Source organism: Ornithodoros turicata, chromosome 1 (genome assembly GCF_037126465.1).
Source record: "Ornithodoros turicata isolate Travis chromosome 1, ASM3712646v1, whole genome shotgun sequence".
NCBI lineage: Eukaryota > Metazoa > Arthropoda > Arachnida > Ixodida > Argasidae > Ornithodoros > Ornithodoros turicata.
In genome coordinates, this window is record NC_088201.1 from 153,804,049 (window position 1) to 153,823,103 (window position 19,055).

General features: G+C 46.0%; 1 protein-coding gene across 1 annotated transcript; it reads right to left on the reverse strand.

Annotated features, from left to right (window-relative positions):
* Window positions 1-532: 532 nt before the first annotated feature.
* Window positions 533-2,430, reverse strand: LOC135371269 (uncharacterized). The gene is made up of 3 exons (XM_064605366.1): window positions 2,343-2,430; window positions 1,961-2,285; window positions 533-1,199 (listed from the first exon to the last, which is right to left on the reverse strand). Exons 1-3 carry the CDS (start codon window positions 2,360-2,362, stop codon window positions 897-899), a joined length of 648 nt encoding a protein of 215 aa, XP_064461436.1. The 5' UTR covers window positions 2,363-2,430; the 3' UTR covers window positions 533-896.
* Window positions 2,431-19,055: the final 16,625 nt, after the last annotated feature.

Genomic DNA, 19,055 nt, shown 5'->3' on the forward strand with positions numbered 1-19,055 from the left:
TGCCTAGAAGTAATCAAATAAGTGTTACGCTGAGGAAAAAGGGCAGCCTCCTGTGACCAGTTTTGTGTTTGTTTTCCTCTTTGTTCTTTTGTTTTTCTTTTTGTTTATTTGTTTATTTGTTTTCCTATGTTTGTTCCCCTTTTCTTTGTTTTTCTTTTTGTTTGCCTTTATTTATTTTTTCTTTCCTTCCTGGGACTAGCAAGCCGCCATAGCGGTGGCTAACCTTTTCCCTCTTAATTTTTTTATATAATAAACATATTCCCCCCCTCCTCCTTTCTTCTTCTGATACTACCGATACCACTACGTCTTCCCTTTCTGGCCTCGGACTCCCTTGGGCCCTAGAACTCAGCACACAGTGCTTCTCGTGTCCCACTTAAGGTCATTCCCACCCGACACCATCGTCGGTGCAGGAATACGATTTAGAGTTTTTGTATATTGCTGGACGATTATTCTTAGTGACATATTTTTGTTCATTATTTTTACACGACTTGCGAGCCATATAACGGGTGGAGAAGAAGATGACTAACAAGCATGGGAACGAACATTGGAATGGAACGAGCATGTATGGGAGCACAAGAATGCGAGCTACCGGAACCAACAGAACATTTCTATTGGTCGGAGAAAATGCAGCCTCGCTGGCAGCCTGCTCTTCGCTCAGGGCGGTGACATCACAGCACGTGAGCGCTCGCACAATAGTGTGCACAATAGTCGCGAAGAAGCTTCACGAGGAGCACAGATTGTGACCACAGCATAGATAAAGTTGCTCGTTTCGTTAGCCTGCAGGACTCGTTCAGCTGTCTCGCGTCGTTAAGTTGAACGTGCGAAGCGATAAAGACCCCTGATCTTTGATCGCTGTGTAGCGAATGCTCCCAATGGCTCATGTTACCACGTGGTCACTATGAACTTACATTATTAAGGTGGGTGGTGGCGCCACATTCGCATCTTGGTAGGTCTTGGAGTCCAAACATGCAATTGACGTCCTGGCCAACACAGCGCGCAGAGTGGCCACACAGTGAGCCAATATTTGAATGACCTGGAAAGTTGTCATTCGGTGTCCCGTCGGGCTTTCTATGGCTCTGAACTTCGAAGGCGCTGCTCAGCTGGTAGACAGTTCGGGTCTCATTCCTGGTGGTCACACGGCAGCTGACAGTGTGAGACCCTAGAGAAGCGACTTTGACACGGAGTGCGCTGTAGCGCATCTGCGGAAAATTTGAGTATTAATTTCTTTGTTTTTATTTTTGCTTAAAGCATCACTACAGACTGCGGAACTCTCGTGTCTCGAGAACACTACCAAATGTATGCAATTACAATACGCGCATGTTGTAGTGCATTCTCCCAAATATGCTTTCTCAATGCGACACAGGAGTATCATAGAATTACTTTTTTGTTTCCAGAAGTATGACGTCATGCGCTACGGAATCTGACCGCGCGTGGGAACGTTGCTTCTCGAAGGTCGATTTTTACCCCCCTGCACAGTTGTTGGCAATCTTGTCACACTGGGAGGAGAGGGAGACGGGCACTGCTGTTATGCGAGAGACGGCCGAGTATTTGGGGACGTCACTTGCTCGTGGAGAACGTCTCCAACCAAGTTCGCAAAAGAAAGTTCGCTAATAAAGTTCGCTAACAAATTCGCTTTCACCAATAAAGCGCGTCATATTCGCTTACGGCATATATGTATATTTTGCGCATTGAGCCGTCGAGCAACTTTTTAGTCTTGAGTGGCAGGTTAGCATCGTTATGCCCAACAAAGCCGTAGGGTAGCACTATACAGTGCATAGGTGAAGGTTTACGAAAAATTTACGAGTTCCGAGGACCCGAAGTTGTCTTGATGACTGACGTCAGCGCCGTGGGAGAGTAGGTTACATGAAAGGGCTGGCTATTAAGAAACATCCACTCTCTAGTAAGACTGTAGCACGTAAGACGATAGCAAACACGTCCGATGGAACACAGCTAGGCTTACCTTGTAATTTCTCGATTTCACGAGGATGACATTCCGGTTAGAGTCTTCGACAACTTCGTACAAGGCTCCGGATGGTACTTCCTCTTGGTCGACAAGCCATTGGAAAGAGACGTCTTCGTCGGCCAAGAGCGCCATACAGACGAAGCGTGCCCTGTCTCCCTGGTGGACGACGCTCCGTGAAGTGTACAAGCGCAGGTCGAGAGGCGTCCCCTCTAGAAGATACTTGTCCATGAAGGTGTCGTTCCCTGAAGACTCTCCGCATGGAACTGATAAGAGCAGCAAGAGGAAGGCAACTTCGTATCGGTGCTCGCTTCTCTCTTGAAACCTGTCATGAAACATCCCTTTCACCAAAATCTCTCGACCTCACGACCGACGCACCCACCTGATGTAATGCTGTCCCATATGATGGTTCGAGATAGTAATTGAATGCCTCAATTAGCGCTATTGATGCTGTGACATCCAAGGAGCGTTTGCTTCTGTCTCACAATCACCAGAGCGTTCTTGTCACGTTCTCTGTCACGCGCATACTTACAGCCACTTCTTCTCGCAGGCAGGGACCAGACTGTAAAACGTAAAATATTTTATCTCCGCTTTCCCGTGGTATAGATTCAGAAGCAGCACATTAAAAATGAAAAAAAAGAAAGAACAAATTCAGGTAATAGAACTTTGTCGAATAATAGAAGGTGGTTTCGACAAGACAGGGCTTACATTGCCGATTTATATATGTAGGATAATTGAGGAGGTAGCATACTTGCTCCCGTAACCTTCGTCTTCTACATGTTAAACCGGTGCTCGTTTTCATTCTGCGGTAACAGAGAGAAGAGAGAATCTGTCTCGGGCGAAACTCGATTGGGTTAAAGGACACTCAGAGAGAAAGTTTAGGGGGAGATGGCGGAGCCTACGGAGCAAAAACTCAGTGCAATTCCCCCAAGGCGCACACACTGTATAGGTAATATAGGAGATACTGGTACCATATCTCCTATAATAAGTATATTTCCTCTAACCCTTGTAAGACCCGTAACTCCTGTAATACTGATATCACTTGTAGGTCCTTTATCCAATAACATCACATGTATAGGACATATATATATATATATATAAGTTTTTTCAGTAGGGCTGTTGTGGGTTAATTTTCACACCGATGTCTTACTGATAACTGTTGACAAAGCTATTTTAGAATGAGGACTACTGCCTCGTGATCTGTGAAATAAGTCGTGATGCGCTCGGTATTCTTGACGATGTCTCTGTTTTCACAGACCAAATCAATGCAGGTCTCGCTCGAGTCTGTTGCGGTCCATTTTCTGGTGGCCAGTTCCAACATCAACGCTTCTTGTGGACCGGTCACGAACTTGATGGTGTTTGCGTCGATGTTAAAGTCCCCCAGAGTCCCCCAGTATCGGAGGGATAGCATTAGAACTGCTAAGGCGTATGTGAGTTATATAGGTTGTGGTGGGGGCAAAGTCAAAGGCGGCTACTACGATGAAGCCACTCTCAAAATGTATACCGCACATACCCCATCCACGTCTTCGCAGTCGCCATAGAGGTCTCGGGGTCAGTGGGAGGACCCAAGCCCCCCCTCCCCCCCCCCCAAAAGCATAGCCTGGTCCAGTTTACGCCTCTTTCCATTTGACACTCTTAAGGAGAGCGAAGGGGGCGCACACCCAAACTTGTTACTCATAAGACTTCCCATCGTCTAGCATACCAATCCTTCCCGCTGACCGCAACACACAACAAACGGGACCCAGCTATCAATCTAGTAATAAGGAGTAACAACTTGTGCGCCTTCACTAATACAGTGAAGCTAATCAATATTTACCAGCATTGTTTGTGAAATGTCACAAAGATGTCAAACACCACTGTCAAAAGCGTTAAGGTTATGCTTGATGTTAATGTAAATTAAAATAATGTAAAAATTAATTAATGTTATCGCTTGTGCGTTATTGTCACTAATTTTGAATGTGCTCTTAATTGTTATACCTAAATGCGGAACCCTGCCCCCGAAATTATGCTAACGAATAAATGCTCCAGCTACGTGTTTGACAGAAGTGATCCACTGAAAACAACCGCCGAGTACCATATCTCCTCCTCCTCATTCGACCTGAGTTCGAATGTGTTCGAGAATGTGTGAATACACTAGTTCCTGCTGTGCACGGCGAAGTAACCGTTTTCAGAAGCGAATGCCGCGAAGCCACCATTTTGAAGCCCCTGGTCACCATACCCAGAAACCCTTCTCCGCTCTCACCGACATCTTCGCACCTCCTCTGCTATTTCTTTGCTCAGTTCGAAAATGTAGTGTATAGCTTATAGTGCATAACTGCAGCGTTGACAGCGCAGTGCGAGCTGCGCGAAGGCTTCAGGACGGTGGGTGTCGTAGCCGACAATGGGGTTGTCTTCGCCCCACACAGAGGGAGCTAGTATCCAAGCATAGTATGGATTCTCTGGTTTGTTCCCGGTATGCCACACCATATAACTTAGTAGACGGGTAGAAACCCAGCGAACCGGTAGGGAAGTATGAAGGGAGTCGCCTCAGGACGAGACGAGAGCCGCCGATATTTCGAACGGAGACTGTTCTTCTTCTGGGCACCGTCCTCACCATTGGTATGGTATTTAAAGGATTACGTATGACGTGTTAAAGGTTCGCGGAAATTGTGAGCCGATAGCCCGGGGGGGATCCGCTCAGGCTTTCACGGCCGAAGCGAATTATTAAAGTGTGGAGGGGATTATGTGCTTGAAGTCATCTTTGCTCCAGACCGGTTACGGAACTAGCAAGTTCACGAACAACGGGAAGAACGGGACAACAGGCAGGAATGGGCAAGCATTCTGAAATACAAGGAGGTTAGTGGTTACGGTGGGAAATTTTCAAAACAAGCACTAGGACTACTAGGACTATCGATCATCCCTAAGACGCACGAGTCCCTCAGAGAACATAAGGTACGACAAACTTCCTCATCTGGCATCGATTTTCATCAGTGGATAACACTTCTTTTTGGAGCGTCCTAACGGCGAGACACCTTGTTTGCAGTGCAAGGAACGGCACGGGAACATTTCGGTGCTGGACATCTGGCCGGCCACGACAGCGATCACCCAGAGGCCGCTAGGATGACTCGTATGCGGCAGGCCGTTCAACACGGGCGAGCCGGGGGCTCAACGAAAGTACACCGGACACCGGATGCAGGTTTTGCTAAAATGCTGTGGCCACACCACAGACGTAGATGTTTCCTACCTGTTTCCTGCAAATCGGCCTTTGTTTGCCTATCTACGTATAGTACTGTACTCTCTGTACCACACTCTTTACTGGAAATTTGTGCTTGTCAAGATAGATTTGAACGCTAGTGCAACAACTAGCTTCAGCTCCACTCCGTCTATTTACACAATCTTTCTTCTTCCGCCATAAAACCTCGAGTGAACTTATCTGAAAAGTTCAGTGGCGATTAAAAAGTAAATGCGAGAGAAATCCGTTAGCATTGAGCGCCTTTTCCGCTTCATACTTGACTTCCACAAAGAGAGAAAAAGTACACAAGCGAGCTGGTTCTTTGACTTCCACATCCGGTCTAAACCCAACTTCCGCTTGTCCACTTCCGGTCCCATTCGACTTCCGCTTATCCACTTCCGGTGGAACCTGACTTCCGGTTGTCCACCTTCGGTCTATACTTAACCTTCAGGTCGAAGTTTCAATGTAAGTCCATGTTTTTAGCCTCAATCACTTTCAGTTACCAAGTAATTACCCTTTAATTACCGAAGCCTACCTGAGGTTCCCTTGAATTTAATTTAATTCCGTTTAATCTTCCACCCATTATTAAGCTCAAGTTCCTTGCTTTAATTGCCTGTAATTACGTTTACACACATACATACACTACACACACATATACATACAGGTTTTTCCATTTTGACACACCTAATGTAACGCATTAAAAGAACACCAAAAGCAGACAACTCACATAACTCACACGACCTACTTTTTGAATTCAGTGTGAGGGGAACAGCGCGTACGCAGTCCCCCGTTACCAAAAATTGCGTGTCCCATCTGCCCCTGTTTGGGGTAGTGGCAGGAGTTAACATAGGAGTAAGGCCTCGTCCTAGGGGAGCCCCCCTTGTTGATCAGGGCATTCATTGTTGTGGCTATACGGCCCCTAGCTTAGATAGGTTGTCGTTGCAAGGGTGTTTTGTCGATCAATCCTCAGCCTATACAACCTCAAGTGACAAGTTACTAGAATTGTGCTGTGCGTTTATGTTCAACCCACAATATTATGCACACTCTTACTTACTGTTGATATGTATCACACAATATATAAGAAACGTGGACATAAATAAATAGTGTTCACCGACTTGTTATACTACCGCCCATCGGAGGCAGCGCATTGCAATGTGACAATTTCTCCTGGTGTGCCACCCAGATGGTGGAGAAGCTATATTGCATCTCGGGAAATTGTATCGTATATACTCCGAATTAACAACGACAACGCAACTTGAACGATAATGAGTGAGGAGTTTACCGAGGGTGATACTCTACCCCCGTTACCTCCCGTCGTCGGAGAGTGAGGACCGAAGTCCAAAAAGCTTTTCCCAATTTATATTATTATGTTGCGGCAAAATCAGTAGGAAACAACAATAATGATGTCAACGAAAGGTATCGTAGATAGTTTTGAGATAACTTAATTTTTGAAGTTTAAATACAAAAGGAAGCCCCGCGAGCTACTGACCACGGCCTCCACAGATCCGCGATCACGCCCACCTCTTTTCACTGTTACCCACTTGTCTTTGCTTGTGAACGGTCATTTCGACACGGTATCGACGACAACCACAGAGGTCAGACTACAACGTTCGGTTCAGGTTTTGTTCGAAACTATGCTTGTGGGGTTTACGAGGCTTCCCCCAGACGTCATCCCTGAAGAACCGAGCGCCAAGTAGGGCGACAGTCTGTACCCATTTTACCGGTGGGTGTCCGGCGGTGGGTTTCGAACCAACCACCTCCCGCTTGCCGGGCGGACGCTCTACCACAAGGCCACGGCGGCGGTGCCTCTTGTACTGGATATGCGGTATATAAGCAACATGATGTGTAGTGTGACGATTCACACTGCTATTTTGTATTGAGAGATTGAACGAATTTACGTACAAAATATGTTTTACGACATAAAAATTCGTTGGTGTAGAGATATTGATACTTTCAACTCCAAGCCTGTGAGAGAGTTCGGTAGATGGCGCCAGCGACGGATTGGTTTGTGACTTCAACCTGACTGCCGTTGGCTACTGTCAAATTCCCCTCTGTTTCTTTTTTTTTAATTATTATTCTTGTTACAGAGCACGACGACGGTCAGGACGAAAAGCAAGCGGAGTTTGAGTGTTATTTAGATGCCAAGAAATTACTGCACTTAGCAAGAGATACTACAAGGGAGGGATCAGAGTTCTCGTGGCGCGAGAACTGTGATCGCGCATGACAGGGCGCTCTGTTGCGTTACCGTTGTTTTACGAGTTGATTACCATTGTTTTACGAGAGGTCCAGGGGTGAACCGTTGTCCCTATCTCGCATGTAGATGGTAACCCCGGCCCCGCGGTTCTTGCAGTCCCGTCGAAAGCCACAGCTATACTCAATCCCCTTCACCTGCAACGGTTCGTTAGGGTCCATCCAGGTCTCTGACCAGTACAGGAGTAGAAACAAATGGAGAATAATCACCCCGTGGAAAGACATCTAATCACTGTTTCTTTAAATCTACCCCTAATTATTACATCCGACACTCAACGTCTTCTACGAGACAGGGGCAGCGCGCATGCTAGGTTTCTGGATTGATATATCGTTATAATAAAAATCAAGAATCGAACAAGCTATTTTGTACATCGCGACATGTAAAATTGAATACAGAATACACGACAGAGCGTACGACTGACACGATAAACCGCCATCCCCTCATCCCGCTTTTTCGGCCTGGGTTCCATTTTCAGGTGTATGTAAGGGCAACACAACCTAGTTAGGCCATGCTTCTCTCTCCCGTGCCGTGACGTCACACAATTCCGTTCGGCTGCTTTGTTTGCTGTCGCGAGACCCTACATTTCTAGATGCCCGCGTCCTACTGCGTGCGTGATGATTTTATGACTGAATGAGCTTCCATTTCACAAAAAAACAGGACAAACACACAGAGCGCTACTTTCAACACTTTAATGCATACACACAGAAACCGCTGTTGTAGTGAATGAGCTTCTTAGCGTTGTAGTATGCTTGATCGGCAAGCCCGGGTGCCAGAACAATTATGACACCGGTTCAAAACGGATAAAATTTAGTCGTTCTGAACTGTCATGGACAAACGTATTCACAAAAGCTGTCAACTGTGTCCCTGGGATTTTCTGTTTTGTTCAACTATCAGTAGACCTTGCCAATAGAATACAGAAGAAGAAGGAGATGCACACGCATTTACTATTACGTAGATCAATACGTATTTACTTCATGAAGTACAGCACTGCATACAAGGCACTAGTTGTGAAAACTCAACATTTCTACATAGGTTTGCGAGCTTCATGTTAAGATAGAACCAATCACCAGAAAATTCACTGGCGATTTAGAGGTAAATGCGAGAGAAATGCGCTAGCATTAAGCGCCTTTTTCAGCCTATACTTGACTTCCGGGGTGACTTCGGGGTGACTACGAGGGGTGTTCAAGTCAAACAGGGACTTTTCATTCTTCGCAAAAGTAAAATGAACTTACAGGCGAGAAATTTGTTTTATTTTTCAACATAATCTCCAGCTGCACTAATGCACTTGTCCCAGTGCTTCATGAGGGCTTGGATGCCAGCAGCGTAGAAACCCTTACTGGAGTGTAGCAGCCATGATCGAACCGCATTCTTGGCCTCGTCGTCGCAGCTGAAGTGGCGGCCCCCAAGGAACGCCTTCAGTGGCCCGAAAAGATGGAAATCGCTGGGAGCGAGGCCTGGACTGTAAGGGGGATATGGCAGCAACTCCCAGCCAAGTTCAGGTAAGGTGCGACTGAGCAGCGCCTTCGAAGTTCAGAGCCACACAAAGCCCGACGGGACACCAAATGCCGTCTTTCCCGGTCATTCAAACATGGGCTCACTGTGTGGTCACTCTGCGCGCTGCGTTGGCCAGGACATCAATTGGCCTCGAAGACCTACCAAGATGCGAATGTGCCGCCAACGTGAACCTTCATGATGTATGTTCATTCTGTGGCGACGTGGTGACGGAAACTGCCAGGAACGCTCGATTGACAACGATTCAAGATTTCATGCTTACCGCGGATTATTGCGGAGTAACATCGCGCTATAACACAGCGAGTGTTCCGTGCGTTCCCATATGTCTAGTCGGCACAAACATAGATACAGTCCCATAACTTAAAAAGGCGAGACGGGGGTTAAAAACGACAACACAGACAGGGTCTCAGAGCCACAGTGTTTCGAAGAATAAAGGAAACTATGACTTGAAAACCCGAGACGAGGTAGGGACAAAAACAGTTTTTGTCCCTACCTCGTCTCGGGTTTTCAAGCCATGGATCGTCACCACCAGCTCGCTTGCTACCTAACTTTCCTTTCGTAAAGGAAACTATTCTGTGTGCACTGATACTACCTGATTGCGTTCCTCTGTTACAGCTCTTAGAGCAGTGCACACGCAACCATGTCTTGGACGGATTCTGCTACTTCAAGACTCAGTGCAGTGGCTTCAGCCTCAAATGTGACACAGAAAAGAACCGATGCGTCTGTCAGGACGGATATGAGAACAGACTTGTGCCCGTTACCGAAAAAAAGGAACTAAATACCGTTACCCGTTACTTCAGACAAAAGTAACTAAGTACGTTACTCGTTACCAACATACAAAAGTAACGAGTTCTCGTTACTCACAAGTACCGAGTTACTTTTACGTTACCGCCACATAGTTTCAGGAGCCTACAAACGTGCCGTGACTTCCATTCAACTCTTTATTAATGAGAAATTGCACTTCAGAAGAAGCTAATACTGGTCTGATGTAAGTTTCGTAAACTCAGAGTTACTGAGAGAGTCTATTGCAGGGATTTCCCTACAACCCCCTCAGGGGGGGTGTACACCCTCCCTGCATTTTTGGACCCCCCCCCCCCCCCCCCTTGAAATTTCTCAGGTGACACCACCCAACTCGGCCACCAACACATTCTAGTAGTGAGTCCGGCGCAGCGAATTACATCCTGTACTGTCAAACTTGGGCTGTAGGACCACAGTGATGCAGATGATCCTACCATGCATTTATCCAAATTCATCTGAAAATCACTGTTCCATTCATATAGTACGCGCATACGAGAAAAAATGCGTTCGGGCATGCAAACTCAATGTGGATCACAAGGAATCATTTGCGCCCAACTCAATCAAGCGAGGTATTCTGCTTTTTTCGTCTTTTTTTTTTCTTCACCGTTGGTTGCTAGGTATTCATTGAGTTTCGTGAGCCAAGGTGAAAGTCTTTTTTCTTCGTCGGTCGTGCGATTATGCATCTTAATGTTGAAATGCCGCTCATAATGAATCTGTATTCTACTGTACTGTGTTGTAACGCATTAACATGTACAAATAAAACGGGAAAGCTCCGCAGATATGTCACCATTGTGCCACGATTCTTTCCGTGTCTAAGAAAAATTTCGTAAGTGGAACCTTCACCAAGCATACCCCCCCCCCCCTTGAAAGCTCGGCACCCCCTCAGCAGTGAATTTCTGGGGAAATCACTGGTCTATTGAGATCGCCACACGTGGCAACGTGATTAATGACCCTTCGCTTTGTCTTGTTCCCTCTCTGCGTCGCGTGTTGGGTATATAGCCTACACTCTTATAAATGAACTTCGCCGCATAGCACGCTCCTAGCCAACCATAACCTCGAATGATATCGTTATCTACCTCTCTGATTTGTTGAAAACGGGAGGCGCACGCCTTTTTTGTGACAATACCATAATTGTCACAAAAAAGGTGTACGCCTCCCATTTTCAACAAATCAGGGCAGATAACGATATCATTCGAGGTTATGGTTGGCTAGGAGCGTGCTATGCAGGGAAGTTCATTTTTAAGAGTGTAGGTCATTGTAATAAGCATTTTGCTGAGTTTGAGAATTTGTCGTCCGTCCTTCCTGTTCCGTGTCTCCCGGCCCTTTACCATCTATATTAGCTATTACAGTCTATATCAGCTTGCCTGGACCTTCTCCCTTCTTTCCGAAGTGGGGATGATCGGAGATTATGAAAACACAAGGAAATTTCGTGCCATCGATCACTAACGGTTCCCAGAAAACAGACGAGGGGCTGCGTCATAATTTAGGGCGCTCAGAAGCTTAGCAAAGACAAGAAAAGGCTACAAGTCCAAGCGCGTTGTTTGTAGCCGTACTACAATTGATGCCTGCTCTTGGGAAGGAGTGATGGTTGGAGATTACGGAAACAAGAAAAGACGCACTTCAAAACACATCCAGCGAGGGACTGCAATAATAGTTTGAGTCACACGTGGTCGTGGGTCACGCATTGCGCCACACGGAGTGCGGAAGTCTGCTCCCCGGAGCTGAAGGAAAGGAACGAGTAACGTCAGTAACGAGTAACGAGTAACTAACGAGTAAGTAACGAGTTACTTGTAACGAGTTAGGCACAACTCTGTATGAGAACACTTCTTCGCGGTGCATCACGCACGTCGTTCGAGATGAATTTTGCGACACCTTCCGGATTTGCGAGGTCAGTTCGCTTGAGATCAACGCATACATCATGCGGGCTCAAACAAGCCCCCTGATCATAAAAACAGTTCCCTAGAATGTATCGTTAAACGGGCAGTTTAATCAAAAATGTATCCTCCTGGAATGAAAGATTCCGTTGTGTTTACAGCGACACAAGGGAAGTGGGATTCATTCCTTGCGCTCTTCATTAATTAAGCGTCAAAAGACTGCAATTAGCGCCTTCGCTCTTCTCTCCTCCTCAAGAGGCGCTAGAATGCTGGGCGACCTCCCATTGGTTACCGAAAAACAAATTCCAGCAGTAATTGTCGACACTAAAGAACTGCGGCTTCGCACACATTGAGGTGGAGAAGAGAGGGAAAACGTAAATTGCGGTTCCTCTTGCGCTTAAACCATGACCGACGCAATGGATTACGGATCAACACCGTTCCTTTTATATTGCACTCAAACTCAATTTTTCATGAAAAAGAACTTCCAAAAGCCGGATGAAGTCATGCCGCGAAGGGTTCCTTTTACTTGGGCGTAACGGAGCAAAAAAATAAGAAGAAGAAAAAAAAAAGAAAAAGAAAACGTGGACGTTTCGCCATCTCTAGTCCTCTACAAGTGGCATCGTCACTTCACTGCAATCTCTCGTTCTGGGAGAAAAAAAAATTGCACTGTAGTGTTAACTGTCGTTGCCGCGACCTAGTGTTGTCCCAGATATGACGATTCCGCTGGAACATTCTGGCGAATATCGCTGATATGCACGAAAGTGGCGCAGGTTCGTTTAGGAATGCATCAGAGTCAAAACCTTCTTACGGATTGCGCTCGAAATACCCATTTATTCGCTAGTGACGCTCAAGACAAGGTATATCTAAACTGGTAGCGAAAACAAGCGAAAATACCAAATCAGACCCATCAGCAAGGCCACCAGCAAGAGGCGCGAGCGATCCTGGGTGTTGACAGTAGAGGTACGGTTGTAAACAGAAAAGCTTTACAACATGGGCGTGGCTTGTGTGTGTACTAATAGGTTATTCATAATTTCAATGTAGAAAAAGCTTTCTGTTGCCCCGCTCGTGCACATAGATCATCTATCACTCCAGTACATATCCGTATCCTGCTCCTTTGCGCATGTGTCACAGTTGTTGGGTGTTGGGTCTGTTTATCCGTGCGTCTCTGTACCCGTACCGTGTGTCCGTGCATTGTAATACGGAGTTCGTACACTCTTTGGGTTAAACAGGAAGCGACGTTCACATCTCCGTGCTGTAAACCAAGATTAACACGAGTGAACAGATGAATACAATGATCCCATTTTGCTGGGCCCGCGAAAAAAAGATTTCGTCATGGGACGAGCGGCCATGATGGTGTGAGTGTTAGCAGGAACCAACTGTGTACCAACGATGTCGTGTTTTGTTGCAATGGGCCTATAACGGCCACTTATTGAATAAATGCAAGCGTCTAATCACTAGGTGAGAAATGGGCCTTATGTGAGCCTTCCTAATTTCTCTATGGTCATCACGATGCGTTTCTGTTTGGAGTTTTCAAAATCTGTGATAACTGTATGTATTTGGAATTGATATGATTCATTAAATCTGATATGCTTTATCTTTCTGTGTTCTCGTCTGGTATTGTTGACTGGGCGCGGAAAAGTGAATACACGGCAAGCGAAGTGGGACGGGCCAATGTAAACGTGCATGGATAATTATGCACTACTTATTATTCATACTAGTGACGTCATCTCTGACGTCATTTATTTACAATCGTAGTAGTCCGCGCAACGGATGGATGGCGCTGACCGTCCCTGTCATGGCGTCATTCTGAAGACACAGGGGCCTATGGGAGTTACGCTACCTGTTTAAATATACCTTGCTCAAGATGCCGCTGTCGAAACAAAACGGCTCCCACCGGGATAGCTGAGAATCTCTAATTTTGGAACCCAATCTTTTCAGCCCGCCATATGACTGAACAGATCGTGCACCTGCGCTCCAGCCTTCTACAGTTACGGAAGCGGCTGTAGGAAGACAGGCCTTAATCGGGCAAACTTCGTTCTTCGGATCGTGGTCATCGCTTGGAGCTTCGTCTTCGTTGCCGTCCTTTATTGCATGGGAGAATATTTCAAGCTGAATACGTACAAGCCCACCGTGCTCTGCCCTCCGGATCAAAGGGTTCCAGGCTCTGCCAGTCAAGTGCGCTTACGATCTTCTGCCTGCGACATTCCGTCTCGAGAGTATCTTTATTCACGGGCACGATCCCGCACCTCTCGGAGTTCCCTCCCAGATATCAGCGTAGATGACGGCAGGCCTTTATGATGATGTTAATAATGGACAAAAGTGTTAATGCTCCTAGTATGTACGCTCTGACTATTCCGTGTAGCGGCGTATGAAGTGGTCTGTGGAACCCCGACAGCCTTACAAGTCATATTGCACTCTTCGAATAATAAGGACCTTTTCTTAAGGTCAAGAAGTGGGACGTGGACAGGAAGACTTCATCTAGTGATTGTAGTTCGTCGAAGCCCAATTGTGTTTGGAAGAAGCATGTTATACCGTTATGACAGAATGCTAGCTACATTTCGAAATGTTCGCCTTTTTTTTTCGATGAATCTTGATATGGTTCGTAGATGTGACATTCACTATAGAGAAGTGATTTATTGCTATGCTTCGGCAAACTTTAAAAAGACTTAACCATTTCTGCTCTCTCTCTCCTTTTTCTACCAAGTGAGTCTCAAAGTGTTCACACACCTAGCTAATTTAAATACATTTACCTGTAACTTGTTGGCAAGGTGGGGGTTTCACGATTGTTATCAATAACTGTCTGCAGCATTTTCTGTTCCGAAAAGCTGTGGTTTCCACTGAAGTGCTACGTAACACATTTGAGGCAGCTTGCTTATTACTGCCATTTGAAGAATGACATGAACTGGAGAAGTTCGGTTTAAACTGTTGTAACTTGCAAAAATGTCTGCCTGAATTGCGCCATCTGTTCGCCTTTCTCTATCTCTCCGTGTGGTCTGTTCCACTGCCATTACCCAGGGTCGGGGCGTAACTAGTCGCTCCGTATCATGTGCAAAACCTTGCATACAGGTGATTTCTACGGTGGACCTGCTGGGCACCTTCGACGACGAAGCACACATTGCAGCTGCCTACGTGCCGCGAGATGGCTAGCCTAGATGGTCGCGTTCTTAAAACATATAGAAAACTTGCACAGAAAGGCTAGAAGGAAAGGTGGGGAGGAGGATCTCAGGAGAGCAAAGGACTTGTACGCGACTATTTCCTCTCTCGATGTAGGCGGCCAGAGGCAGCCATATTGAATCACACGAGGGAACGTCGCGTATTTTTAGCTACTGTTGGCAAGGCTTGCTCCGCTGCTTCCGTTAGCTGCGGATTTTGCCGCCGTCTGCTCCTACCTAGGTTTATAGTCCAGGCTAGTCGTGACAGGTGTATGGCAGTGTGGAGTGGTGTAGGCATACTGTGGGCGAAGGTGGTGATGGCGTCCCCACGCGTCGTCCGTGTCGTGTCTGTTTCTCCCTAGTCTCAGGGTTTCGGTAATGGATTACGGTTGTGTGTTACTGTAGACGTGTGCGCCGGTAGAACTTCGACCTGCGGCAGCGTTATGCCCATTTTACCATCGGCGGCTGCGCCCATCGCGCGAATAAACACAAATCAAAACAGCACAAAACTGCTACCTATACCGTCATCGGCATCAACAAAAAGAAATTCGACTTCGCGAGAGGGTGGCAAAGCGCTTTTTCACGTCCGAAGACAGGTGCTAAAGAGGCCCTCGGTACGCCCGTTTGGAAACCGCGTCAGCGTACCGAAGATTACTGACGGCGTCGGTTACATATCTAGTCTTACTACTTCAAAAACTTTTTTTGCGTTGTGTTTGGTGTATGCTTACCGGTTCATTTTTTTTACATGCGGTACGTATACGTTCTCAATTCCCATTACAACTATTTTGCGTAACCTAAGGGAACGTGAGTCACGGTGAGACGAAACAGTTTGTCGATTTTTTGTATTTTTGTACAGGAACGGAAACTTTTCACTTTTAACTAAATTGGCTAGAATAAATCTTGTTTTATACTGGTCATGCAAAATAAACGATATTTTTCAAGAGATACTATGAAAAACAGCGAAAATATAAGCAGCTAGCTCTTGTAACTGTACGCACAAGGCTCTGTCAGGTTGACAACCAGTGGTGGAGTATGATACCAAGAGCATACAGCAACGTAATTGATACAAAGTCAACTCCGAACGTGTAGCAGGGCTCGAGGCGTCTACTTATGGGAGCGCACAGTCGATAGGCAACCACGTCAACAATATCGCTCCCATTTAGCAGTTCCGTATCAGGAACGTCGGGATGGGCAAACGAATTCCGCCTTTTCTTGCTCTGCCTCAGAAAATTTAATTCGAGTTCCCCGCAGCATCTCTCCTTTCGAAAACCCGATTTTATGTATAGGTCGTACTATTCACCAGCCTCGAGTACACTGCCTTAGTGTGCCACCATTGCTCTCATAACACCGTGCCCTATCACACAGCTATTGAGATACGCGTATCAGGACGTGGCTGAGTGCGAGCAAACAGGATGCCATCTTTTGATTCTAATTCTGAGTTTTTTTGCTCACATTTACTACTGTTATAACGCTTATGATTCAAGTCACTATTGTTGTACGGCACAAAGAAATGTATAAAAAATATTTTTTTCCTCGTCGAAATACGTCCGTCAAAATGATTTTCTCACCGATTGCCGATTGTTTGTCGATTTGTGTGAACTGATGATCATGTCGCACTGCTTGACGAACACACTTATTGTTCCGTTTGTCTAAGGTTCCCGAATAAGGAAGATATCGGCAATGTAACACTCTTTCCCATGCCTCACTCTACCTCACGTTCCCCTACATGGACGTTTCGTGTGTGTACCGTTTATGCGTTTCATCTTTGAACACGGACCTTGTTTTCAAACAATTAGTGCGTGTGTGCGTTGTGCCATCTGCCAAGTTTAGCGGCAGAACAGAGTGCTGCCGCGGCAACGCTGGCTGATTGAAGATGGCGCTTCCCTCACCCCTACGTTCCAGTCTCGGAGGCTTCCTTCTTCCATACTCCTTGAGATGTCTATGATAGAGCGCGAGTCTCCTCAGGGTGGCCGCGTCTTGGGCTCCGCAGGTTTGGCTTGGCGTAGCAATGTTTAATTTTGATTGCTAGCAAAATCCTAAGTGTACAGCAGAGCAACTAGGTATCTGAAGCGTCAAAGCTTGCAGAAAAGCAGACACTTTCTGTCAGTTTACCATTCACTTTACAGTCCCTTAAAAAAAGGAAAAAAAAGAGAAAAACATACTCAAACAGGGTTGCACAACTGTTGGTGAGGATCATTGTACCACAGTAAGTAGCACGACCCGACTACATGTACTACAGGGCATTTTTTTTCATCCTGTGACGTGTTTTCTAAAACTATGAGAGCAGCGCAGGTGTCGTTTTTGCAGGTGAGTTATACGGCCAGGCGCACGTCGTCTCGAATAAAGTATATGTAACTACTAACGCATATTTTCCTAAAATATATTAATTAACCCTTCAAAATAATAGTTTCTTTACCCTCTAGTAGTTTATTGGAGCATTAGTATGATAAAGTGCTTCCTAGGAGCTAGTCGTTGCCTGTCATACATGGGAACGGCGAGCTCGTCAGGTCACTCGGTGACTTTTTGTTCGCTTTTCCCTCCACAATTTTATTGTTTTTGTTGTTATTGTTGTTGCAGTAAGTAAAAATCCGGGAATTCATGCAAAAGCGAGACAGTAGAATGGGAGACGATCATCGTTGAATGTCATTCTAGAACGACCGCGTGTCGTAAAATATTCATAGCCGGATTTCCTTATGCTTTTTCGTGTTAGCGACGCGAAGCAACTATGGCTATGAGCTGTGTACAGATGTGGACAGATGGAGGGAGCACAACAGGAAGGAGTGGAGGGCAGGGGGTTACTTTGCGTGCTGGGCTGACTTCAGGGGGAACTGTGCCGACATACGTCTGAAAACTCTTCGGAAACCCTGGGAAGACCTCAGGCAGCACAGCCGGTGGTAGGATTCGAACCCACCACCTGCCAGTCTTGAACACGACCTTGGCTCGGCCATGCCGCCGGTATCCGTTATGCAAATGAGGCGAAATCAAAAATTCGAAAATGCATGCTCCAGCGGCGCATGACCTTCGCCGACGGATGCTTATCTGGGGCGGAAAGCTGTTAATCTGATGGTCAGAAGATAAGAACCTACTCCAGTCACTTCCATCATATGAAAGCACGTGGTCAGCACAAAGTAACCATATTTCACAGTATAGTGCATCGTACTTATAGAAAGAATAAAATAGAAAAAGATTGTGCACAGCCATTGCTGTCGTCTATATGGAAGAACACATACGGCTGATGAATGTGCGGTCTTTAGGATACTAATATCCCTTTCGTACGGCGGATCAGGGCACCAATCGTCGCACAGTTTGGTACGTGATTCCCCGTAGTCTAACCACGTGTTATCGTCGTCTTTCGACAAGGGCAACAGCAACAATGAAGACCATTCGTAGCGTATCCTATTTGGAAGAATTTAGGAACGACAACGCAGAAGGTGTGAAGTTGAATGACAAGTGAGCGAGAAAATCGAAATAAAAATAAAAATAAGACGGTTGGGAGCATATGTTTAATATACAAAACAAGACCTTCGTGCAATAGACTGCACTTCTTCAGGTTTGAAGTAATAGTCCAAACATCAAGAAAACATACTAGAGACATGTCATGTGGCAGAGAGAGATAACAACAAAGAAATGGAAGCCGGTTGGGCAAGTCACAAAGAGACAGACACACAGGAGTTATAAAAAAAAAGAGTAAATAAAAGGAAAATAAACTAAATGATACTCCAAGATATCGATACCCACGACGGCGAGGAATGCACATAGGACAGAAACACTTGCAAACGGGACTTTCTTTCAACCCTAATATCCCGAAGGTTTCGTCTGCAAGTGTTTTTCTGCTATGTGGGTCTCTCGCCATCGTCGGTATTCTGTCTTCGAATGTCATTTTGTTCACTTTCCTTTTACTTACTGATTTGTCCCGAACTCCCGTGTGTCTTCCTGTTTGCCTGTTTGGATCATTCCTTCACGCCTGAAAAAGTGCAGCCTACTGCACGAAAGTATTGTTTCGATGTGAACCAATTATACCGGTGAGTTACAGCGATGATTTTTCTTATTTACATAAGGTGGCGATATCGTGATCGCGATCTGTATTAACGGACGCTCTGCGGTTTGGAAACATAAATGACCTCAAAATACATACATTCACCCTGTTGGCTCACATTCGCGTTTCTAATGCTGTGACCGACAGCTATGAAGATTCCAAATCGTGCATTCAAGGGCGGTCTAATACTCGCATAAAGAACCTATGCACAATGCCTTGGTTAAGGCAGAGAAGGGCCACTGCTTCGGATGTGCAGAGGAG

Coding starts and splice junctions, on each gene's coding strand:
- LOC135371269 (XM_064605366.1), bottom strand. CDS start 2,362: ATGGGACAGCATTACATCAG. Junction 2,286..2,342: donor ATGGGACAGCATTACATCAG/GTGGGTGCGTCG, acceptor GTTTCATGACAG/GTTTCAAGAGAGAAGCGAGC. Junction 1,200..1,960: donor TGAAATCGAGAAATTACAAG/GTAAGCCTAGCT, acceptor AATTTTCCGCAG/ATGCGCTACAGCGCACTCCG.